General features: G+C 41.5%; 1 protein-coding gene across 4 annotated transcripts in view; it reads left to right on the top strand.

Annotated features, from left to right (window-relative positions):
• Positions 1–24,199, top strand: part of FAM210A (family with sequence similarity 210 member A) — a 58,237-nt gene extending 34,038 nt beyond the window's left edge. For 3 of the 4 annotated variants that reach the window (XM_032152886.2, XM_032152888.2, XM_058438693.1), the window contains 3 exons: positions 11,071–11,571; positions 17,979–18,090; positions 23,220–24,199. In XM_032152886.2, the coding sequence (XP_032008777.1) occupies positions 11,099–11,571; positions 17,979–18,090; positions 23,220–23,453 (819 nt within the window). In that variant the 5' untranslated portion in view covers positions 11,071–11,098 and the 3' untranslated portion in view covers positions 23,454–24,199. Of the gene's footprint in view, positions 1–10,107; positions 10,286–11,070; positions 11,572–17,978; positions 18,091–23,219 lie in introns of all 4 variants that reach the window. The other variant, XM_058438691.1, reaches the window with a different exon arrangement.
• The last annotated feature ends 1,140 nt before the right edge of the window (positions 24,200–25,339 follow it).

Genomic DNA, 25,339 nt, shown 5'->3' with positions numbered 1-25,339 from the left:
TCTTTTACATTTGCTGAGGAGTGCTTTACTTTCAACTATGTGGTCAGTTTTGGAGTAAGTGTGATGTGGTGCTGAGAAGAATGTATATTCTGTTGATTTGGGGTGGAGAGTTCTGTAGATGTCTATTAGGTCCACTGGGTGCAGAGCTGAGTTGAAGTCCTGGATATCCTTGTTAACTTTCTGTCTCCTTGATCTGTCTAATGTTGACAGTGGGTGGTTAAAATCTCCCATTATTATTGTGTGGGAGTCTAAGTCTCTTTGTAGGTGTCTAAGGACTTGCTTTATGAATCTGTGTGCTCCTGTATTGGGTGCATATGTATTTAGGATAGTTAGCTCTTCTTGTTGAATTGATCCCTTTACCATTATGTAATGGCCTTCTTTGTCTTTTTTTGATCTTTGTTGGTTTAAAGTCAATCAGAGACTAGGATTGCAACCCCTGCTTTTTTTTGTTTTCCATTTGCTTGGTATATCTTCCTCCATCCCTTTATTTTGAGCGTATGTGTGTCTCTGAGATTGGTCTCCTGAATACAACACACTGATGGGTCTTGACTCTTTTTCCAATTTGCCAGTCTGTGTCTTTTAATTGGGGCATTTAGCCCATTTACATTTACGGTTAATATTGTTATGTGTGAATTTGATCCTGTCGTTATGATGTTAGCTGGTTATTTTGCTCGTTAGTTGATGCTGTTTCCTCATAGCATTGATGGTTTTTACAATTTGGCATGTTTTTGCAGTAGCTGGTACCAGTTGTTCCTTTCCATGTTTAGTGCCTCCTTCAGGAGCTCTTGTAAGGCAGGCCTGGTGGTGACAAAATCTCTCAGCATTTGTCTGTAAAGGATTTTATTTCTCCTTCACTTATGAAGCTTAGTTTGTCTGGATATGAAATTCTGGGTTGAAAATTCTTTTAAGAATGTTGAATATTGACCCCCACTCTCTTCTGGCTTGTAGAGTTTCTGCCCAGAGATCAGCTGTTAGTCTGATGGGCTTCTCTTTGTGGGTAACCCGACCTTTCTCTCTGGCTGCCCTTAACGTTTTTTCCTTCATTTCAACTTTGGTGAATCTGACAATTATGTGTCTTGGAGTTGCTCTTCTTGAGGAGTATCTTTGTGGCGTTCTCTGCATTTCCTGAATTTGAATGTTGGCCTGCCTTGCTAGGTTGGGGAAGTTCTCCTCGATAATATCCTGAAGAATGTTTTCCCACTTGGTTCCATTCTCCCTATCACTTTCAGGTACACCAGTCAGATGTAGATTTGGTCTTTTCACATAGTCCCATATTTCTTGGAGGATTTCTTAATTTCTTTTTACTCTTTTTTCTCTAAACTTCTCTTCTTGCTTCATTTCATTCATTTGATCTTCAATCACTGATACCCTTTCTTCCACTTGATCAAATTGGCTACTGAAGCTTGTGCACGCATCACGTAGTTCTCGTGCTATGGTTTTCAGCTCCATCAGGTCATTTAAGGACTTCTCTACACTGTTTATTCTAGTTAGTCGTTCATCTAATCTTTTTTCAAGGTTTTTGGCTTCTTTGCGATGGGTTCAAACATCCTCCTTTAGCTTGGAGAAGTTTGTTATTACCGATTGTCTGAAGCCTTCTTCTCTCAACTTGTCAAAGTCATTCTCCATCCAGCTTTGTCCTGTTGCTGGTGAGGACCTGCGTTCCTTTGGAGGAGAAGAGGTGCTCTGATTAGTATTTTCAGCTTTTCTGCTCTGGTTTCTCCCCATCTTTGTTGTTTTATCTACCTTTGGTCTTGATAATGGTGATGTACAGGTGGGGTTTTGGTATGGATGTCCTTTCTGTTTGTTACTTTTCCTTCTAACAGTCAGAACCCTCAGCTGCAGGTCTGTTGGAGTTTGCTGGAAGTCCACTCCAGACCCTATTTGCCTGGGTATCACCAGCGGAGGCTGCAGAACAGCAAATATTGCAGAATGGCAGATGTTGCTGCCTGATCCTGCCTCTGGAAGCTTTGTCTCAGAGGGGCACCCGTCTGTATGAGGTGTCAGTCAGCCCCTACTGGGAGGTGTCTCCCAGTTAGGCTACTCGGAGGTCAGGGACCCACTTGAGAAGACAGCCTGTCCGTTCTCAGGTCTCAAACTCCGTGGTGGGAGAACCACTACTCTCTTCAAAGCTGTCAGATGGGGACGTTTAAGTCTGCAGAAGTTTCTGCTGCCTTTTGTTTGGCTATGCCCTGACCCCAGAGGTGGCATCTACAGAGGCAGGCAGGCCTCCTTGAGCTGTGATGGGCTTCACCCAATTCGAGCTTCCCTGCTGCTTTGTTTACCTACTCAAGCCTCAGCAATGGCAGATGCCCCTCCCCCAGCCTCGCTGCCACCTTGCAGTTTGATCTCAGACTGCTGTGCTAGCAGTGAGTGAGGCTCCGTGGGGGTGTGACCCTCTGAGCCAGGCACGGGATATAATCTGGTGTGCTGTTTGCTAAGGCTGTTGGAAAAGCGCAGTATTAGGGTGGGAGAGTCCCAATTTTCGAGGTACCGTCTGTCACGGCTTCCCTTTGCTAGGAAAGGGAATTCCCTGACCCCTTGCACTTCCCAGGTGAGGTGATGCCCTGCCCTGCTCCATGGGCTGCACCCACTGTCTGACAAGCCCCAGTGAGATGAACCCGGTACCTCAGTTGGAAATGCAGAAATCACCCATCTTCTGTGTCACTCATGCTGGGAGCTGCAGACTGGAGCTGTTCCTATTGGCCATCTTGGAACCACAGCCAATTAATTACTTCTAGGAGTCTTTTAATAGATTCTTTTGGATATTCTACAAAGGCCATCATACTATATGCAATAAAAAGTTTTACATCTTTCTTTCCAATCAGTATACTTTTTAAATTTTTTTTCTTGCCTTGTTGCACTAGCTGGGACTTGCAGTATGATGTTGAATCAGGGTGGCAGTAGAGGTTGTCTGTCATCTTTGCCTTGTTCCCAGCCACGGGGCGAGTGTCCAGCCTCCCACAATTAAGTATGCATGAGTTTAGCAATGGTTTGTTGTACATGTTCTTTATCAGGTTGAAGAAGTTCCCCTCCAGGTTTGCTGAGAAATTTGTTTTTAATCATGAATAGGTGTTGGGAATAGGTGTTAGATTTGGTCAGGCTTTTGCTGCCCCACTAATTCATATGATCATATGATTTCTTTAGCCTGTTATGGTGGGTTACATTGATTGTGATAACCAAAATGAGTGACTGAGGTAGGTGTCACAGTCAGTGGAGGCTTATTGGGCCATCTCAAAGGCGTGCCTGGAAAAAACACAAATTACAGACACATCTGTGGCTGATTTTTTGGTTCTCAGGAGGTTTAGTGACAGGAATACTGGCATATTTGTGAGGGTTTGGTTAGTGCCCGGTAAATGTACGTTTTACACAAGATAAGGTGAACCTTTGAAGGAAAAGGGAACAGAGGAAGCAGATGCCTCAGGGAGGGATGAAGGAACTGATGCAGGAGATTTTCTTGATCCCTTCACAGGACTCGCGACAGGGGTGCCCTGTTTACTCGGCCTGCCGCACTCAACCCCTCACGGGAGGGAGCATGTGAGCAAATGAGCGTGGGAACTGGCTGGCCACTTTGGTGCCAGCAGGAGCAAACTCTGCTCACTCGGGTCTGCTGTGCTCCACCTATCACAGGAGAAAGCGCCCAGGCAAGTGAGTGCAGGAACCAGCTGCTTTAGCACCAGCTGGAGCAAACTCCGTGCAGGCCTTGTGGCAGCATCTAGGTGGGGGTGCCTGCGACCCCAAGGCCCCAGTGCTGCCTTAGCTCCGCCATCTACAGACAGCAGCGTTATCCGCTCAGTGGACCCTTTGGCTCGTCACATGGGGTGGCTGCTCTCTGCCAGTGAGGGCAAAGAGCCAGAGTGACAACCTTTTTGGGCACCCACACTTGGCACCTCCTGAATTCTTGTCCAGTGCCCAAGAGGAATGAGGTCATGCAGACGATTGAAGGATGATGAATATGGAGAATTTTATTGAGTGATGAAAGCCTCTTTCAGCAGGGAGATGAGCTGGAAAGGGGCTGAGAAGGGCAGGTCGCTCTCCCCTGAAATTAAGTTGCCTCTCTGCCTCATCCAGCCATCGTCTCTGAAGTCAAGGTGCCTCTCTTGAGGTCCGGCTGTTTTTTCCTGATGCCCAGCCACTTCTCCCCTCTGTCAGCTGAGTCTGGGGTCTTTGTAGGCACAGGATGGGGCCGAGCTGTAGGTAGTTTTGGAAAAGACAACATTCGATTGGTAAAAAGACATTCAGAAAGAACCAATTGGGCCGGGCGTGGTGGCTCACGCCTGTAATCCCAGCACTTTGGGAGGCCGAGGCGGGCAGATCACAAGGTCAGGAGATTGAGACCATCCTGGCTAAAATGGTGAAACCCCGTCTCTACTAAAAATACAAAAATTAGGTGGGCGTGATGGCAGGTGCCTGTAGTCCCAGCTACTCGGGAAGCTGAGGCAGGAGAATGGCTTGAACCCAGGAGGCGGAGCTTGCAGTGAGCCGAGATCGCACCACTGCACTCCAGCCTGGGCGACAGAGCGAGACTCCGTCTCAAAAAACAAACAAACAAACAAACGAACCAATTGGGAGAGAGCGAGCACACAGATTTGGAAGTTCTCACTTTGGGCTGTGGATTTCAGGCTTCCTGCTCAAAGGTGGGGTTTTGCCAGGGACCTGTCCCTGTCTGCCTAGAATTTCTCTGCCTCCTGTCCCTGTCATTGTATCAGAATAATTAATCTCATCTTGTCTTTGTTCTGTACATGGGAAGATAAGCTAGTAATCGACATTATCAGTGTGGAGTCTTTTGGAGAGCTGGTTTCTGTTTATCTCCTAGGGAAGAAAGCCTAATGGAGGTTAGTGAGATGGGGTATATTGAAGGGTGTGTTAGTGGTGGAAGGTATCCAAAAGTTACCAGTGACGAATTCATACGGGTCTGCAGCAATCTCATTTCTTGCCTCCTCAGAAGATAGAATTTGACTGATGGACATAAGGAAGAAAAAGAGACCGAGGCAAGTTTCAGAGAAGTAGTGGAAGATTTTTCAAAAAAGCTTTAGAACAAGAAAGAAAGTATGCTTGGGAAAGACCCAAGCGGGCATGTGAAGGGTAAGTGCAGTGTTTAACCGTGATCCTAGGACTTTATAGGCAGACCCACTTCCAGTGTCTTGCACGCTTTTCCCATGATTCTCCTTAGGGTGGGCTACCTGCATGTACAGTGCCCTCCTTACACTTGGGAAGTGAGGACGAGCAGTGTGTTTAGGAAGTTGTATACACGTCCATCTGAGGCTTTCTTCCCTTTTCCTGTGGAGTGACCCTGGGAGGTCATACTCTGCCATTTTGTCTCTTAATGCATGTGCCCGGCGCACTCGTCCAATACCTGAGATTTTATTGGAAGCCCTTTTTGCTTCTCCCTGGTGCATTCAATTAACGCTTTAGTATAACAGGTGTGGGCCATCAGGAAATGGCCTCTCTCTGGCCCCTGCTGCCAATTTATCACTTTTAGAAAGGTAGTGTGATAATTGCTGAACCATCACCTGACATCTCTAGTGGGTGGGAAAGAGCCCCCTCCTGCCCGCGCCATACCTGTCTAACTACCTGTAACAGGCGTGTGACCTGAACTCAGCTTCCAAGGTTTCACCAGGGTCCCCTTGGCCAAGAGAGGTCCATTCAGTCAGTTGGGAGATTACAATTTCATTTTTATTCTCAGTTGATTCTTAAATATACCTTTAAGTTGATTCTTAGATATACCTTTGCATATCTGGATTAAATCCCATTGGGTCAGGGTGTATGATAGTTTTTAGACATTGTTGGATTTGACTTGCTATTATTTTGTTGAGGATTTTTACTTTCTATGTTTATAAGAAGTATTAGTCTGTAGTTTTCCTTTCTTGGATTATATGTAGCTGGTTTTGGTATTAGGGCCACTTTTGGCCTCGTGGAATGAGTTAGTAAGTCTTCTCTGCCTCTGTTTTCTGAATTGTATTATTTTTTCCTTAAATGTTTGGTAGAATTCACTAGTCAGTCTGAGCCTGGGTTCTTTTTTTGTTTGTTTTTGGAAAGGATATTAATTTTTGATTCCATTTCTTTAATGAATAATGAATATAAGGTTAGTAAAGTCTTTTATTTCTCCTTGTGTGGGTTTTGGCAGTTTGTCTTTTTGAGGACTTGGTCCATTTCATCTGACTTATCAAATTTGTGGATGTCAACCTGAAACAAGCTGAAGCAAAATTATTGTAAGTAAAGAGATTATTTGGGCAAAGCCTGAGGATTGCAACCCAGGAGCATAGACTCAAGTTGCCCTGAATATACACACTTACTAGCAGCAGTTATAAGTAAGTGGATTTTTAAAGGCAAAATTGTGGGGGACAGGGAATGAACTAATAAAGAGTTGTTTGTCAGGAATTCTCACTGGTTTACAGACGTAGCATTGAGTTATTGGCTATACGTTGTTAAGCTATAGATTGTGAATTATAGCATTATTAGGTTAATTCATAGTTACTTATGGCAATAACAAGCAGTTTCAAGAGGTGAATACACAGCTCAGAGGAGGTGGGTTGGTGAGGGGAGGTGGGGCGTGATTTCGGTCTCATTTTAATGTCTCTTTGGGCCTGATAGTTAAAAAGACTTGCATTCCTCAGATAAGATCTTTTCTCACAGGCATAGAGTTAAAGTTATTCATAGTATTCCTTTATTGCTTTTTTAATATCTGTGGGATCAGTTGTTATGACTCCTCTTTTATTTCTAATATTGGTCATTTGTTTTCTCTCTTAGTTTATCTTGGTTAGAGATTTATGAATTTTATTCATTTTTTTCCCCAAAGTACTAGGTTTTGGTTTTGTTGATATTTTTTGTTTTCTTTTCCTCATGTTCGTTGCTTTCTGCTCTGATTTTTATTGTTTCTTTCTGCTTGCTCCTCTTTTCTAGTTTCTTAAGGAGGTAACTTAGCTTATTGAGTTTAGATCTTACTTCTTTTCTAATATGTGCATTCCTCCTGTAAGCTGTTGATGAAAGAGTCAAACTCTATGAAATGTTTAAGGAGGTTTATTTTGAACCAAATGAGTGACCAAGGTCTGAGGCAGTCTCAAGAAGTTCTGAGAACAAGTGCCTAAGGTCGTTTGGTTACAGCTTGGCTTTAAACATTTTAGGGAGGCATAAGACATCAGTCAGTATATGTAGGGTATACACAGACATTGGTTCCACCTGGAAAAGCAGGACAATTCAAAGTGGGGGCATATGGGTCATAACTGGATTAAAAGATTTTCTGATTGGCAATTGGTTGGAAGAGTTACTATCTAAAGACCTGGAATCAATAGAAAAAGAGTGTCTGAATTAAGATAAGGGGTTGTGGATACCAAGGTTCTTGGTAGATGAACCTTGATAGGTGAAGATGAAGTCTCAAAGGTGGCCACCCTTAGAGACAATAAATGGCAAATGTTTCCTATTCGGACCTTTAAAAGGTGCTAGACTCCCAGTTAACCGCTTCAGGATTGAGAGGACCTGGAAGCGGGGATCCGATTATGTTAATAGAGTCTTTACAAATACAGTTTTCTCCACCAAAAAAAAAAAAAAAATGGCTTTGCAGGGTCATTTGAAAATATGGCAAAGAAACATGTTTTGGGGTAAAATATTTTGATTTCCTTCTCTGTCATGTGATGTTATGCCAGAGTCAAGTTGGAAAGTAGCCATTTATATAGGGTTAAATAAAACCCCTCTGATGGAATTTCATGGTTTGCAGGGTGTGACTCCCCAGACCCCTTAGATAGGAATTTGGGCAAGAGGAAAAAGGTCAAAGTTTAGTCCTCAAAGCAATGCTTTGCTGCATCCCACAGATTTTGTTAAGTTGTATTTTTGTTTTCAATTACTTCAAAATATTTTTAAATTTCTTTTTAGAAGTTTGAAGATTTTTTTTTTAGAAGTATGTTGTTTAAATTCCGCATAATTGGGGGTGGGGGGAGTTCCCAGCTATCTTTGTGTTAATGGTTTCTAGTATCTCTTGTAGTTTGAGAACATAACTTTGCATGATTTTCAGTTTTTAGAATTTGTTACAGTATACTTAATGGCCCAGCATGGGGTCTGCTTGTTGAATGTTCCATGTGAACTTGAGTGGAATGTGTATTCTGCTGTTGTTGAATGGAGTATTCTATAAATGTCAATTAGATCAAATTGATTAACACTGTTGTTTAGTTTAACTCTGTCCTTACAGACATTCTGTCTGCTGGGTTTATCAAGGTTGTTGACCGGAGTATTGACGTCTCTAAGAGTGGATTTCTTTCCTCCTTTCTGTTCTGTCAGTTTTCACCTCATTTATTTTGATCCTTTCTTGTTAGGTATATACATATTTAGGATTGTTATGTCTTCTTTTCATTCTTGTTATTATACAATGGCCCTCTTTAACTCTTATAATCAAAGAATGTTTGTTTGCAGTCTGCTTTGTCTGAAATTAATCTCCAGTATCAGTTTTTTTTTTCTTTTTTTGAGACAAGTCTCACTCTGTTGCCCAGGCTGGAGTGCAGTGGCGCGACCTTGGCTCACTGCAACCTCCGCCTCCGGGGTTCAAGTGATTCTCCTGCCTCAGCCTCCCAAATAGCTGGGATTACAGGCATGAGCCACCGCGCCCAGCCCGAATGTTTTTATATGATGGCAGTTTTTTCTCTGAGGAAAAGAACCATGCACGGCTAATTTTTTTTTGTATTTTTAGGAGAGATGGGGTTTCACCATATTGGCCAGACTGGTCTCGAACTCCTCACTAGGTGATGTGCCTGCCTTGGCATCCCAAAGTACTGAGATCACAGGCGTGAGCCACCGCTCCCAGCCCAGTATCACTTTTTAAAAGACTTCTTGGGAGCCTGTTTATTTTGCAAGATTTGCAGTTTCCCTTATCAACTCATTTGTACTGTTGTCAGATTATCTGTGAGAGTCTGTTAGGAGCTGATGTTAATTATTCATTCGGGAGGGATGAGTCAGAATTAATTTTTATAGGTGGATAATTACTGATGAATGTTTTTTTTTTTGAGACAGAGTCTCGCTCTGTCACTCAGGCTGGGGTGCAGTGGCGCGATCTCGGCTCACTGCAAGCTCCGCCTCCTGGGTTCACGCCATTCTCCTGCCTCAGCCTCTCCAAGTAGCTGGGACTACAGGCGCCCGCTACCACGCCCGGCTAATTTTTTGTATTTTTAGTAGAGACGGGGTTTCACCGTGGTCTCGATCTCCTGACCTCGTGATCCACCCGCCTCGGCCTCCCAAAGTGCTGGGATTACAAGCGTGAGCCACCGCGCCCAGCCTGAATGTTTTTATATGATGGCAGTTTTTGTTTTGCCAGTCAACTTTGTACACCAGATAAAGAATATTCGTGTAAAATGGAGTATCTGTATTTATTAGAGTGCTAATTTATAGGGGTGCTAGTTCAGATCTCACTGTCTGTTATTTAGGATATAGTTCAATTGTCTGTTCTCAACATGTTAGTAGTAAGGTAGAGCTGGCGTTGGGAGTGGGAAGGCATGTGTGGTACCACCTGATGTTGAAGGAAGAGGACTGATTGACTATATGGTAATGGCTACTATAATTAGATTTACCACTGGGAAAACCTTTGTCTAGAGAGGCTAAGTAATTATCTGGAAGTCTCTATAATTCTTTAAAAAAAAAAAAAAAAAAAAAGGCTTGCAGTCTTGCTGTATTGTCTAGGCTGGAGTGGAGTAGCTGTTCACAAATGCACTACAACATCAAATACCTGGGCTCAAGTGTCCTCCCATCTCAGCCTCCTGAGTAGCTGGAACCACAAGCCAAAGCTGCTGTGTCTCGCTGTCTTCTAAATCTTTGTTCTGTGCTGATGCCAGATCAAATAGTGAGACATCACTGTACACTTTTTTTTTCTCTCCACCATTGATATGGGGGGGTGGGGAAGAAAATAAATACCAGGCAATTCTTCTCGCCATTCAATAACATAAGTGATTTATAACTTGATAACTTAGTCCGAAGGCATTATAGTGTAAATAATACTAATATCAACAATTCATCAGATCTTAACATTTGTAATCATAAATAACATTTATGATGCTCATTAGTTTACAAAAGTGTCTTTACATCAGAAATTTTGTGTAATTCCTGGTAACAATCCTGTAATCTTCATTTTAGTAGTGGACCTGGGCTTGGAGTCTGAAAAGGAATTATGTGGAATTATATCCCCAAAGCATCAGAACCCAGATCTTGAATTTTCCTCCACTATACTACACTGCTTCTATAGAATAAGAGGCCTCAAAACATTATTCCCCATGGTGTCAGCTGGACTAGTTTACCATATCATACTTAAATGGTGTGTTTTATGAGATTTTTATTATGTTATGTTATGTTATGTTATGTTATGTTATGTTATTTTTGAAACGGAGTCTTGTTCTGTCTCCCAGGCTGGAGTACAGTGGAATGATCTCAACTCACTGCAATCTCCACCTCCTGAGTTCAAGCAGTTCTCATGCCTCAGCCTCCCGAGTAGCTGGGATTACAGGCACGCGCCACTGTACCCGGCTAATTTTTGTATTTTTAGTAGAGACAGGGTTTTGCCATGTTGGCCAGGCTGGTCTCGAACTCCTGACCTCAGGCGTGAGCCGCCTCACCTGGCTTATTTTATTTTATTTTTCTGAGACGGAGTCTTGCTCTGTCACCCGGGTTGGAGGGCAGTGGTGCGATCTCAGATCACTGCACCTTCTGCTTCCCGGGTTTAAGTGATTCTTCTACCTCAGCCTCCTGAGTAGCTGGAATTACAGGTGCCCACCACCACACCTGGCTAATTTTTGTATTTTTAGTGGAGATGGGGTTTTGCCATGTTGGCCAGGCTGGTCTCGGAACTCCTGGTCTCAGGTGATCCACCCACCTTGGCCTCCCAAAGTGCTAGGGTTACAGGTGTGAGTAACCACACCTGGCCTTTATGAGATTTTAATATTACACTGTGCTTAAACTCTATACCCTAACATCAGTTTTTGTGGATTATGTAGCAGTGTCTGTCTTTTTACCTCCTAATGGTTAATGATTGATTTTCAAATGAATTGATTTAAAATGGAAACCTAAGTATTACCTAATTTTTTTGAAAAATTGTCTTTGTAGAAGCTGAAACCTATCAACACTCTTCAAAATGCAATGGAATGTACCACGGACTGTATCTCGACTGGCACGCAGGACATGCTTGGAACCACATAATGCTGGTCTCTTTGGACACTGTCAAAATGTAAAGGGACCTTTACTTTTGTACAATGCTGAATCCAAAGTGGTTTTGGTACAAGGCCCTCAAAAACAATGGTTGCATTTATCTGCTGCCCAGTGTGTTGCAAAGGAAAGGAGGCCATTGGATGCTCATCCACCCCAACCAGGAGTCCTTCGCCATAAGCAAGGGAAGCAACATGTTTCGTTCAGGAGGGTTTTTTCATCCAGTGCCACAGCTCAGGGAACTCCGGAAAAAAAGGAAGAGCCTGATCCTTTGCAAGACAAATCTATTAGTCTTTATCAACGATTCAAGAAGACGTTTAGACAGTATGGAAAAGTTCTGATTCCAGTGCATCTAATAACTTCTGGTGTTTGGTTTGGAACATTTTATTATGCAGCCTTGAAGTAAGTTTTTGCTTAGTTGAATGTCTTTCCCTGTCTTACCAGAATATTAATCTTTTTAATTGTACTAATGATAGTTTTAGATTTTTAAATGCTTTATTGTTTTTCATCAGTAGAGGATAACTGTTTTTCATAGCTTTTTTCACATTTTAATAATAATAGGTAACATTTGCTTACTGTTTGGAGCAAGCAACTGGTGCAGTTTTTAACTGTTTCATCTTATTTAATCCTCCCAGCAACCATAAAAAGCAAGTTACAGTTACACCCATTTTATGAATGAGAAAACAGATTAGGCAAGAAGAAGTAAAAATAGTTCAGCTTTTCCCAAAATAACTCAGCTGCTAAGAAGTGGTGCCTGGACTAAAAACCCAATTAGGTGCATCTGATCTCAAAGCATACACTCTCCTATCTGCAGATCTCATCCTGGCATTCAGGAGAGCACAGATATAAAATAATCAAATTTCAGAAATTTGGCAGCACCATGACTCCATAATTATATATTTCTTAGAATGTTCATAAATGTGAAAAGATATCTATTTTGCCCTATGTATGGTTTTGGTGGGAAATTCGCAAGATTTTGCCAAAGTCCGGCTAATTTGTTTGTATTGATATTACTGAAGTCCAGTAAGTGTCAAGGAAAGGTCTTTTGTTCTGATCAGAAATGAATCTAGTAGGTCTAGCCTCCCAGCGTTTTGAAACATACAATTTAAAGTGCATCTCTCTTGTTAATACTGTGCCTTCCCCTTAAAGTAAGTTATTTGCTTCACACTGCTTTAGGCGCAGGAGGACCAGTGATTTCCCATTTCTGCCACTAGTCGGCCAAGTGCCCATTCCTCAGTGTCCGGGCGTGGTGTGCATGAAGGACTTAGACACTTCAGTAAACTCTCCTAATGGGTTGAGAATTATTTTATACTTTCCAGAGTTGAGTGGTTTTCAGTGCTTGATTATATTTAATGGCTTGATATCAAGACATTAACAAAATATGGTTAGTGTTGTACATAAAGCTCACTCCTTAGAAGCAGCCTATTGCAGACTAAGCTATAAGTAGCTCTTCCAGGATGATGGAATAGAAACTACTTATTTTTTGGGAACACAGGATCACATAGGTTTCTTGACAAAATTTCTAAAAGGATTTTTTTTTCACCTGTGTAATTGATGCTGTTCTGTTTCACTTTGTATCTTTACATTATGTTCCTGTTATTTAATTATATCCTTCTTCATTGCATATCATTTTCTTTAAGAATTGTATCTTTCCTTGCAGAAGATTCTTTAGGTGTATATTTTATGGAATTGTTTCTTTGTTTATTAATGACATTTTTGGACATGTTTAATATTTATAGAAGTCTTCAAAACTGCCCTTGGTTTTTTGACAGAAAATAAAGTTACCATTTTGATCAAAAGTTATTGTAGGCATTCAGTCCTGCTGTGTAATGAATGGATTTCTGCATATTAAATTTTCTTTTTAGCGTCATGGAGGATTTTTGTGATTCAGTCTGTGAAAGATGACATGAAAAATACATATGTGTTTCTTTTGCCCTCGTCACGTTGCCCATGTATGATAAGGCAAGGCATTCAGCCTCCTGGCTGGCCTTAGAGGGAGAAATTCAAGCTTTTAATTAATTGAATATGAGATTCCCATTTAGGCTATTAAGAATAATATTTTTGTTCCTTTTACTTTTCCTTATTCTCTGGTAAAAGTTCTGTAACTGAAAAAGTAGACCCAGAATAATCTAGTGATCTTAATAATGCTTAAGATTTCTTCAGTGCTGTGTGGCATCCAAAGCAGTTGTGGGTGATACTCTGTCATCCCCTGTAAAATGCAACTTTCTTAGTTTTATTTTCCTCCCTCTTTTTTTGCAGAATGCTTATATGTAAACATGGTGATACAACTGTCTACTTTAAAATAATACCCTTCCCCATTACACCTTGCTTTGGTGCTATTTGTTAGCATAGGAATCGGGTTGCCAGACCACCACTACTGCCCCACCACGATCACTGGGTCAATTCTGTCATAGCATCACATAGAGAATTTATAATGGGCAGGATGGGTTGCTTTCCAGAACAGTCCTCCTTGAGGTTGTTATTAGATCCTTCAAAATTTGAAAGTCGATTTATTCTAAATGAAGATCTTAATCACAAGTAATCCTTAAAAAAAATCAAACTCATGAATGAAAGAAAAAGAAATTAGAATATTTCACTGTAGGATGATTGTATTGTAAAAATTGAAGTTGATTATACTAAATACAGATTGTCAATTCACCTGACAAGAGGCTAGTTATATTTTAGTGTTGTTCGTTTGTTTGTTTTAGCTGGAAAAAGTTCTGTGTTATTTGCCTGTTGCCTACTTACTATTAAAAGAAAGGGAGAAAAATAGTTTGTAGCTGGAAAGATGGGCATTTGACATCATGCCTCATTACTGACCAGTGTTTGTCTTGGTTACTCTGACAGCTCGCATTACTGCCTTTCTAGGCACCGTAGAGCAAAATGTCATTCTATATTTAGTTAACAGAGTGATGAAGTTCTCAGGTTTTTGAAATACTTACTTCAGGGAGTTCTACATTGCGCATGCTAATAGATTTTATTTTAAACTGAGCTTTGTTGCCGCTCCTATCTGGCAAAGCCTTGCAGAGATCTGATGTCTTATGTCCAGAAGTGCTTTAGTTTGGTCAAATGTGGCTCAGCAATGATGATGTGGTCCCTGCATTTAGATGCCTTGTGTTTGAGACCTCAAGTTCCTAAAGTTACAGATCCACTGTGAGGCAAAACCCTGATTGATTTCTACTGCACTTTATCCAGACGGTGAATGTGCTTTTGTCCTTGTGTGTTTCTTCATCTATGGAAACAGTTGTAAAGCTGGCAGTTTGAGAAGCACAGATTCCTGGCTGACTGTGGGCACTTCAGAGTAGAAAGTGACAAACAGTAGATGTTTCTGTTTGAATCAGACCCTCATTAATACTTCGCGTTCAGTAATTCCAGAGGAAATGAAAGTTATTTTTAAGAAAAGTCATCAACAGTTTAGAAATAAGTGGGGGCGGGATTACACGCCTGTAATCCCAACACTTTGGGAGGCTGAGGCAAGCAGATCACCTGAGGTCGGGAGTTCAAGACCAGCCTAATCAACATGGAGAAACCCCATCTCTACTAAAAATACAAAAATTAGCCAGGCATGGTGGTGCATTACACTACAGAATTACAGAGCCTGTAATCCCAGCTACTCGGGAGGCTGAGGCAGGAGAATCGCTTGAACCCAGGAGGCAGAGGTCGCCGTGAGCCGAGATCTCGCCATTGCAACTTCAGCCTGGAGCGAAACTCCACCTAAAAAAAAAAAAAAAAAATTGGAACTAGATGCTTGCTTCTTTATCTGACAAAGGATGCAGGCCAGTGACAAAACAGCTTGTGCTTGGAGTCTCAGTCTGTTGTTTGTATGATCTTTTATTTTTTAGTTTTTTATAGAGACAAGTCTTGACACCACGCCTGGCCTAAACGTTATCTTAATGAGATTTAGTTGTTATCTAGAAAGAGATTTGAAAAAGAATTGAAACTGAAGATAGAAGAAAGAATGAAGATAGAAGAAATGAGATTGGACTCATAGTTTATTTTCTAATTCATCTCTTTAAAGTTTCCTTAAGTTGTTCTGGTTTCCTCTGACTTCTGATGATAAGTAATTTTAATAGTCTTTTCTTGAGGATGATCAGCCATATCTACCGAGGGTGCTCCCTGACTGCTTAGTATTATGGTGAAGTCAGAGTGGGACATCTTTTCCCTAATTAATATTAAAAATAAATTAAGAGTTTACCGCTACCGTAATCATAATAGATCTAGGCAATGCTCTTTCTTAATGACATAGGGAAAGCTGCTTTTACAGTGGAGGTCTACCGACCCTGTCTTCACCAAGAGGCAGTGTCAGTAATACTAATAAGGGAGGAGACCACCCCTCATATTGTCTTATGCCCAATTTCTGCCTCCAAAGAAAGAAGTAAAAACTAAAAGGCAGAAATGAAGTCCACAAGCAAACAGCCCGGCGCCACACCCTGGGCCTGGTAGTTAAAGATCGAACCTAATATGTTATCTTTAGATTACAGACATTGTATGGAAAAGCACTGTGAAAATCCCTGTTCTGTTCTGTTCTGTTCTGTTCTGCTCTGTTCTGATTATCGGTGCGTGCAGCCCCCAGTCACGTACCCTCTGCTTACTCAGTCGATCACGACCCTCTCACACAGGCCCCCTTAGAGTTATAAGCCCTTAATAGGGACTGGCTGGGGGCGATGGCTCACGCCTCTAATCCCAGCACTTTGGGAGGCTGAGGCGGGCGGATCACAAGGTCAGGAGATCAAGACCGTCCTGGCTAACATGGTGAAACCCCGTCTCTACTAAAAACACAAAAAATTAGCCGGGCATGGTGGTGGGCGCCTGTAGTCCCAGCTACTCGGGAGGCTGAGGCAGGAGAATGGCGTGAACCTGGGAGGTGGAACTTGCAGTGAGCCGAGATTGTGCCACTGCACACCAGCCTGGGCGACAGAGTGAGACTCTGTCTCAAAAAATAAATAAATAAAAAAAAATAAAGAGGGACAGGAATTGCTCACTTGGGGAGCTCGGTTTTTGAGACGTGAGTCTTGCCGATGCTCCCGGCCAAATAAAGCCCTTCCTTCTTTAACTCAGTGTCTGAGGGGTTTTGTCTGCGGCTCGTCCTACTGCACTAAGGATGGACAGACTGGCTTTATGTGTCCCTTGTTGTGATGTGCTGAGGTGGACAGTGTCCATTCTGTCGTTCTCCCGTGGGAAAGTACTTAACGTGAATCTCATCTTGAGGAAACAATGAGACAAACCCAAGCTGAGAGATGTCCTTCCAAGTAGCCAGCCTGCATGCTTCACAAATCTCAATGTCAAGAAAGACATCCCGCCCTCCTCCACCACAGAATGCTGAGAAGCACTTCTAGAGAAAAGCAGACTAGAGAGACAGGAAAAATAGCCATAAGGGACATACTGGGACAATTTAGGAAACTGTAATCTAGATTATATGTTAACTGTAGACTACTGTGTATGTTATAAATGTGATGCTTATGTAGGTGAATGTCTTCGTTCTGATTTAGGGGTGAAGGGTCACAGTGTCCAAAGAGAGCAAGAGCCATTGTGGCAAAATGTTAATAATCAGGAAACTGGAAATACAGAAGCCAGGGCTCAGGGATGTTAATAATCAGGAAACTGGAAATAAAGAAGCCAGGCTCAGAGATGTTAATAATCAGGAAACTGGAAATAAAGAAGCCAGGCTCAGGGATGTTAATACTCAGGAAACTGGAAATAAAGAAGCCAGGCTCAGGGATGTTAATACTCAGGAAACTGGAAATAAAGAAGTCACAGCTCAGGGATGTTAATAATCAGGAAACTGGAAATAAAGAAGCCAGGCTCAGGGATGTTAATACTCAGGAAACTGGAAATAAAGAAGTCACGGCTCAGGTTAGAGACTTTCTCTGCCTTCTCTCCTGTCTCCAGAAATTTGTCACGGTATATGTTAATTGCTCCTTCACCTGCCTTAAGTCTGTTAATAGAATAGAAGCATCCTTTTAGAGTAATTGAAGTTTTCATCAAACCCATAGTGTCATTTATTCTTTGCATAATAACACACTAAAGTGATGTTAAAATATCTCTTGCTTTTACAATGCAATTTTACACGTAAAATTACATGTAATTGGCTGGGCACTGTGGCTCATGCTTGTAATCCCAGCACTTTGGGAGGCTGCGGCGGGCGGATCACGAGGTCAGGAGATGGAGACCATCCTGGCCTACGTGATGAAACCCGTCTCTACTAAAAATACAAAAATTAGCTGGGCGTGGTGGTTGCGTGCCTGTTATCCCAGCTACTCGGGAGGCTGAGGCAGGAGAATTGCTTGAACCGGGGAGTCAGAGGTTGCAGTGAGCCAAGATTGCGCCACTGCACTCCAGCCTGGCAACAGAGCAAGATTCTGTCTCAAAACAAACCAAAACAAACAAAACATGTAATTTTAAAGGTAAAAATTTTAGGTCTTAAAATGTGAGTTGGAGCATTCTAAGGAAGTGGTATTTGGCTGAGGAAACTAAGACCAGGCAAATGATTCTGATCCTTTTCTCATAGTTTACTTAAAGCTGTTAATTTTATTCTAATAACTGCCTCTATTTTTCTAAACATACTAGGATGCCCACATGAAGCAAATAGAAGTTGTAGGTGGTAAAATACCGTGTGATGTGATGTTTGTGTGCATGTTGCATATTGTACATCAAGTAAGATGTTCTCTTAGAGTGAAGGTAAAGTGATGTAGAATCAAGTTTTAAGCAAAATTTAATAAAATTGTAGTGTGGTTTTGGTATTTTCAGATAATTTTTGAAAATATCATTCAAAGTTTGTACATATGAAAATTACTTTTTTTTTTTTGTAGAGGAGTGAATGTCGTTCCTTTTCTAGAACTCATTGGGTTACCTGACAGTGTGGTAAGCATCCTGAAAAACTCCCAGAGTGGAAATGCACTCACAGCATATGCCTTGTTTAAGGTGGGTACTGTAACAAACCCATTGCTCCTCAGAACTCACCAGTGACCTGCTCACTTTCCCATGAGACTGCACGTTGGCTTCCAATTGTATTTTGTAACTTGAAACACTGTATTTCATCTCTGATATGTCTGGTGAATAATGGAATAATGTAAGATAATTTTTTTTTTTTTGGAGATGGAATTTCGCTCTTGTTTCCCAGGCTGGAGTTCGGTGATGCTATCTTGGCTCACTGCAACCTCCGCCTCCCAGGTTCAAGTGATTCTCCTACCTCAGCCTCCCGAGTATCTGGGAGTACAAGATAACAAAATAAAGTGGAAGTAAAAATGTGGTTTTAGGAAGAAATGCCTTAAAAATTGGTAGATCATTCATAACTTGCTGTGATCAGATAATTGTTAGACTTGTGTGATTTTCTGTGGTAGTCATCTGTTTGACGTTGCTCCCATTGATAAATGAAGATATAATTATTTTAAGTATAATTATATTTGTTTTTTCTTATTCAGTGATCTGCATGCCACCTGACTTGTTAGCAAAATTTAGCATTTATTTTACTGTTTTTTGTTTTATTTTGTTTTTTTGTGTGTGGTTTTAAGGAGCAGAGAGTTTAATAGGCAAGAAGGGGCAAGAAGGAAGGGAGAAGGAAGAAGCTCCCCTGTACAGAGACGGAAGGAGGGGGGCCTCCAAAGCCAAAAGAGGAGGTCTCCCCATTTTACTGTTTTTAATAATTCATCTTTTATTAGCAAGTAAAATAGGTTTAATCCAAATTGTCTCATATGATAAACCCTTTTTTGTTAGATTTTAACCTAACATGTTTCATTTTAAACGTTGATAATCTTTATAACTATTCTCTGGATTTACACAACTTTTTTGAGACGGAGTTTCACTCTTGTTGCCCAGGTTGGAGTACAATGGCGCGATCTTGGCTTACCGCAACCTCTGCCTCCCGGGTTCAAGCAATTCTCCTGCTTTAGCCTCCCAAGCAGCTGGGATTACAGGCATGTGCCACCATTCCTGGCTAATTTTGTATTTTTTAGTAGAGACGGGGTTTCTCCATTTTGGTCAGGCTGGTCTCGAACTTCTGACCTCAGGTGATCTGCCCGCCCTCGGCCTCGCAAAGTGCTGAGATTACAGACGAGAGCCACTGCACCCGGCCTGACAGCATCATCTTGATAGCTTCTATGCCTATGGGTCTTTATTTTGGAAGGGAAGACTCACTGTAAATTGTGGAGTTTAGCCATATTAATCTCGTTTTCTAAACTGACAAACATTTATGAGGGTCTATGAAACTTCTACCTAAGAAAGTTGAAAACACTTAGAAGCTAGATGTTTTATTTTACTTCTGTTGTATAAGAATATCTAAGAATTACAGTTTTATAGCATTACTCAAAAGTAGCATTGTTTCATTCTGTCATCCTCATTAGCATCCTCTGAAATCTTGGTAGATTTCCTCTTATAATTTTGATGCAGAGGGCTAACATTTAATTGTTGAGTTTTTCTACATTAAAGTGTATTAAACTTAAAAATTATCAAGTTTCTAATTATGGTGGGTATAATTTTAACCCGAGTAAGTCAAACTGTCATGCTGATGTAAACCTTCCCTAATTTAATTGCTCCTTATCCCACTCCCATAGCATGACAGTTGATAGCACAGTCTGTGCTAGGTGTTAAGTGTTTATTTGATTAGGAGCTCCCAGGAATTCAGAATCATGTCTTCTTTCTTGTTTTTTTTTCACTGCACCTGGTATTGTGTTTTGTAGGTGAATAAAATGCTCAGCGCGTGTTTGTGGAGTTGGGATTGAAAATGAAGCTGTAGGCGTCATGGTAGGGAGATGAGTGCCAGTGGTGTTTCTTCCCCCTCACTATTTCTCTGTGAAGTAGGAGATATGGAGGGGATTCTCCTATGTATTATCTGTAACCCACAGTTGCTCAAATAGAACAACAGACACAGATTTTACTGCTTCAACAAGACAAAGTCCCCAAATGAAGTATGGCATGTATGGTCTGGTGGCAGTTGGCTACGGGATGTATTCACTGACTGCCTCATAATCTCTTTGAAATACACCCAGAGTTTTAGTCAGCATCTACTGTGTGCCAGGTACCATTCTAGGTACTGGGAATAAACAAATCAAAGAAGACAGTGCAAAATACCTGCCTCGTAGGGCTGATAGTGTAGTGAGTGGTAGTGGTTTGGGGAGACAAGATGAAGTTAGAAATGCATGCACACACAAAGTATGTGTACGTAGATGATGGTAACTGCTAAGAAAGGAAACCAGGGATGGGGGTATGTTTGTGGTATTTGTTTTTCAATGGGAGATGATACACTTTGCTGAGAAGGTAAGAGAGTTGCTCCTCCAAGAGGGAGGAGCATTCCAAACATAGAAAATCCGAAAGACAAAGTTCTGAGGCTGCAGGATCCTGGGAGTATTTGAGGGATGCAGGGAAGCCAGTGTGGCTGGAATCAGTGAACAGGGCAGAGAATGGTGTGTCATCAGATCAGGACAGCCTTGTTGGCCCTTAAAAGGACTTTGTTTTTTACCCTGAGGACATGGAAAGCCACTGGACAATTTTAAGCATCCTGCCTCTGTTCCATCAAAATCATTTTGGCTGCTCTATTAACAGACCATGGCAGGATCAGGGGAGAAGCCAAGGGACCTGGTGTGAGGTGAGGTGATTACAGTATTTTAGTTGAGAGGCAATAGTGGCCAGAACCTAGGTGGTAGCAGGAAGTAGTTGGATTCTCGATATGTTTTAAAGACGTGGTTGCTGGGGTTTTCTGATGGTTTGGATATAAATTATGGAAAAGAAAGAGGGGTTGAAGCTTTCTTGTAAGTTTTTGGCCTGGGCAACTGGAAGAATAGAATTGCCATTTTCTGAGATGAGTCAGACTTTGAGAGAAGCAGGTTTGAAGTAGGACAGTCGAAGATCCGAAGGTCAGTTTTGAACGTGCAGTCATGTGCCACCCAACAGCATTTCGGTTAACCATGGACTGCAGACAGTGATGGTCCCATAGGTCCGTGTTTTTATGAATATCATATTTTTACTATACCTTTTCTACGTTTAGATAGTTTAGGTATACAAATACTGTGGTCTTGTAATTGCCTACTGTATTCGGTGCAGCAGTGTACTGTGCAGGTTTGTAGCCTAGGAGCAATAGGCTATATCTTGTGGCCTGAGTGTGCAGAGGGCTACACCATCTAGGTTTGTGTAAGTACACTCTGTGAAGTTTCACACAACAATAAAATCACCTAATGACACATTTCTCAGAACATATCCCTATTAAGTGACTCATCTGCATTAAGTTTGAGATCTTAATGCAAATGGAGGTGGTTGTATATACTGGAATTCAGGGGAAAAGTTCAGTCTGGAGATTAAAGTTAAGAATCATCCATGTATAGATGGCACTAAAGACCAGAGAGTGAGATAGGTAGAGAAAATAAGAGGTCCAGGGATTGATTGTTGTCACACCATGTTCAGAGGTGGGTGAAAGGGGAGGAATTGGCAAAAATGAGAAGCCGCCATGAACTAGAAGGAAGCCCAGCAAGTTGAGGGCCTGGAGCCAAGTGAAGGGAAGTGAAAGCTGTGTGAGATGGTTCCAGTGGTTCAGGGGCTGGTTCCAAATTGATAACTGGATTTAGTTTTGTAGAGGTCACTGTGACTTTGAAAGCAGTTTTGGTGAAGTGGTATGGGTGAAAGCTTGCTTAACGTGAGTTTAGGAGAGAAATTAGAGATAGAGCAGACAGCTCTTTCAGAGTTTTGTTATACAGCACACCTATGCATTTTGTTTTGTTTTGTTTGAGACAGGATCCTGCTGTTTCCCAGGCTGGAGTGCAGTCGTGCAACCACAGCTCCCTGCAGCCTCGAACTCCTAGACTTGAGCAGTCCTCCTGCATCAGTCTCTCGAGTAGCTGGGACTACAAGCACATGCCACTTACTCCTGGCTAATTATTTTTCTTTTCTTTTTCTTCTTTCTTTTTCTTTTTGTTTTAAGAGACGGCAGGGTCTCATTATGTTGCCCAGACTAGTCTTGAACTTCTGAGCTCAAGCAATCCTCCCGCCTGAGCCTCCCAAAGTGCTGAGATTATAGGCGTGAGCCATTGTACCTGCCAACACCTATGTTTTTTTTTGTTTTGTTTTGAGAGGTAGCTTCACTCTTGTTGCCCAGGCTGGAGCACAATGGTACGATCTCGGTTTGCTGCAACCTCCACCACCAGGTTCAAGCGATTCTCCTGCCTCAGCTTCTCAAATATCTGGGATTACAGGCGCCTGCTACCATGCCCAGCTAATTTTTATACTTTTATTAGAGACCGGGTTTCACCATGTTGGCCAGGCTGGTCTTGAACTCCTGAACTCAGGTGACCCACCCACCTATGCCTCCCAAAGTGCTGGCATTACAGGCATGAGCCACTGCACCCAGCCTGATTTTTGACTTAGAATGTGATGCAGTCTTTTTACTTTTATGGTTCTCTTTGACCAGTCATCTGCTATTTAGTATTGGTCCTAAAAGTTCCAATTAATGTTAAACCTGTGCATGTCTGCAGCAGGTGTGCCATTTCACTACTTTTGGCCTCGTGTAAATTACTGGCTAGGATTTGAGACTCAGGGTAGATTGTGATGAGAAGGTAGCATAGGTTTGGAAAAGTCAAAGGAAAGGGATTTGGAAGTGAAGCTAACCTAAATCCAACAGAGAGTGGCTTCATGCTCTGCCTGTCACCATTTGAAGACATTCAGTTCTAGTTTAGCTCCAGATAGAAAGCATTTGGCAGGATGGCAGGGGTTTTAAGGAATAGAAACGTGTTCCTTTATTATTTTTACTGGTACTGAGCCCTCTTTCTGATTTCCAGGTTGACCTGTCCCCCAAGTTTACTAGCATGCGATTAGGAACATCAGTGCTATGATTCTGTTATCTGAGTCAGGATTGTGTAGAGGACAAAGATTCATAAAATGACTTTACAGAAGAAATATCTCTTGTTAGGAGGGAAAACCATATAGGATATTACTACATTAGCTTTGTGAAACAATGAGGCAATTTATTCTGATGGGTTATTACCAAGAATTTTAATTTTAACTTGTTTTTGCTTAAGATGACAGTAATAGCCAGGTTTTGATTTGCCTCTGTTTGCTTTTTGCTTAAGATTGCAACACCTGCTCGGTATACCGTGACTTTGGGAGGAACATCTGTCACTGTGAAGTATCTGCGCAGTCATGGCTACATGTCCACGCCACCACCCGTCAAGGAGTATCTGCAGGACAGGATGGAAGAGACAAAGGAGCTTATCACAGAGAAAATGGAAGAAACAAAAGATAGACTCACTGAAAAGTTACAAGAAACCAAAGAAAAAGTTTCCTTTAAGAAAAAAGTGGAATAAGGTGCCTTATATAGCAGTATAGAAAATTCCTGCACTTTAACCCTTTGGAAACTATGGGCAAAGATACGTGTCTGATTATTTTTTTGGTTAGTTGCCGAAATATACTAGTTCTCTGAGGGTTAAAGAAGTAAAATACCTTTTTAAAGTTAAATATCACTAGAAAAATCAGTGTTATTACAAGGGAAGAAATGAACCCAGTGTAAGAATTTCCCATCAGTAGCAGTATTAAGCAGTGGTTAATGTCTTAGATGTCAGACTTCTTTTTCAAGGTCTTCAGAACCACACTTGATTTCTGTTTGTTGCAGCTGTAATTGACACACACTAGGCAGCTGACTCCTTGAATATCCAATGTGACCCATAAAATAGGCTGTTAATACTGGATCTTAATTTTTATGTTATTCATTAAGATTTTAACTATATTCAGTACGTAATTTGGAGACAAACTAGCATCATCAAAACTGCCTGTAAATAAGAAGGTATTTAGTCTTTCTATAAAAACAGAATAGAGCAGTTACCTACCAGTTAAAATATCTTATATGAAGAAAATAAAATAGAATAAAGATTCAGTCATATATATGTAAATAAGATGTATTGATTGTATGTAAATGAAAAATGGACCCTTTGAAAATTATTTTTACCTGAAGCTTGTCATAATTTTTTTAAAGCAAATATATATATGGTGATGGTACTTTTCAAAGTGTGTATTGGTGGTGATCACCTCAAACATAAACCTCTGTTGTGAATCATTTGTGTCCTTTTCAACTAGTCTTTCAGAGGAAAGGTAAAAAATCATTAAACCTTAAATTCATGGTTAAAATCAAATATTTGTCAGCAGTAACTCAAGCTCATGGTTCTCAAGCAGAAGAAGGTTTGGGAGACTAAAAATGGAGTCAGGTAGTCATGGAGACTGCTAACTCCTTGAGGTAGACATGGGCCTTGCCTCAGCAAACCAGTGCAATTTCCCAATGTCTTAGTTTCAGAGTTCATGCTGATTTCATTATGGAGTCAAGTTTTAAATTGTGGCTGCTGCTTTTTGTCTTACATTGAAGGGAAATATCCTTGTTTGAGCATTCTAGTTGATTTTTTTTTTTTTTGAGATGGAGCCTCCCTCTTTCTCCCAGACTGGAGTGCAGTGGTGCGATCTCGGCTCACTGCATCCTCTGCCTCCCAGGTTCAAGTGATCCTCCCCCCTCAGCTTTCCAAGTAGCTGGGAGTATAAGCATGTGCCACCACACTCAGCTAATTTTTGTATTTTTAGTGGAGGTGGAGTTTCACCATGTTAGCCAGGCTAGTCTCCAACTCCTGACCTCAGCCTCCCGAGTAGCTGGGAGTACAGGCGCCCACCACCACGCCCGGCTAGTTTTTTTGTATTTTTAGTAGAGATGGGGTTTCACCATCTTAACAAAGCTATCATTAAATCATTTGCTTGTAATGAAATTCAGCCATTGTCAGCTGTGAGCGTTGCGGGGGGTGGTGGGGGTGTGTTTGAGTATGTATGTGTCTGTTTCCTATGCTCTAACAGTGATTATTTCAGTTCTAACCCTTCAGTTGCTAATTGGATGAGGGAATGGCCTCTTTTTAGATTGTCCTTGTTATGACTTCTCTGCTAAGGCAAGAGAATGTCTGGGTTTGCCACACAGTCCCGCAGGGACCCCTGCTCTTTGCCAGGATTTTTGTATCAAGTACTTGGTTTGGCCAAATTTAGAGAATAGTTTAAAGGGGGAAAAAAGTTTGCATTTGATGAGTCTAATTACTATATTTAGAATACTTTTTAAATGAATATGCTGTGATTGGAATCTTTCTTCCTGGGAGCCGGGGAGAGTGCTGAGAGATGCAGCTGTGTCTCTGCTCTCTGCAGTCTTGGGCAGGCAGCACCGCTGTCTCCT

This window comes from Hylobates moloch, unplaced genomic scaffold (genome assembly GCF_009828535.3).
Source record: "Hylobates moloch isolate HMO894 unplaced genomic scaffold, HMol_V3 SCAFFOLD_5, whole genome shotgun sequence".
NCBI lineage: Eukaryota > Metazoa > Chordata > Mammalia > Primates > Hylobatidae > Hylobates > Hylobates moloch.
This window is presented reverse-complemented; position numbering and strand designations above follow the sequence as displayed.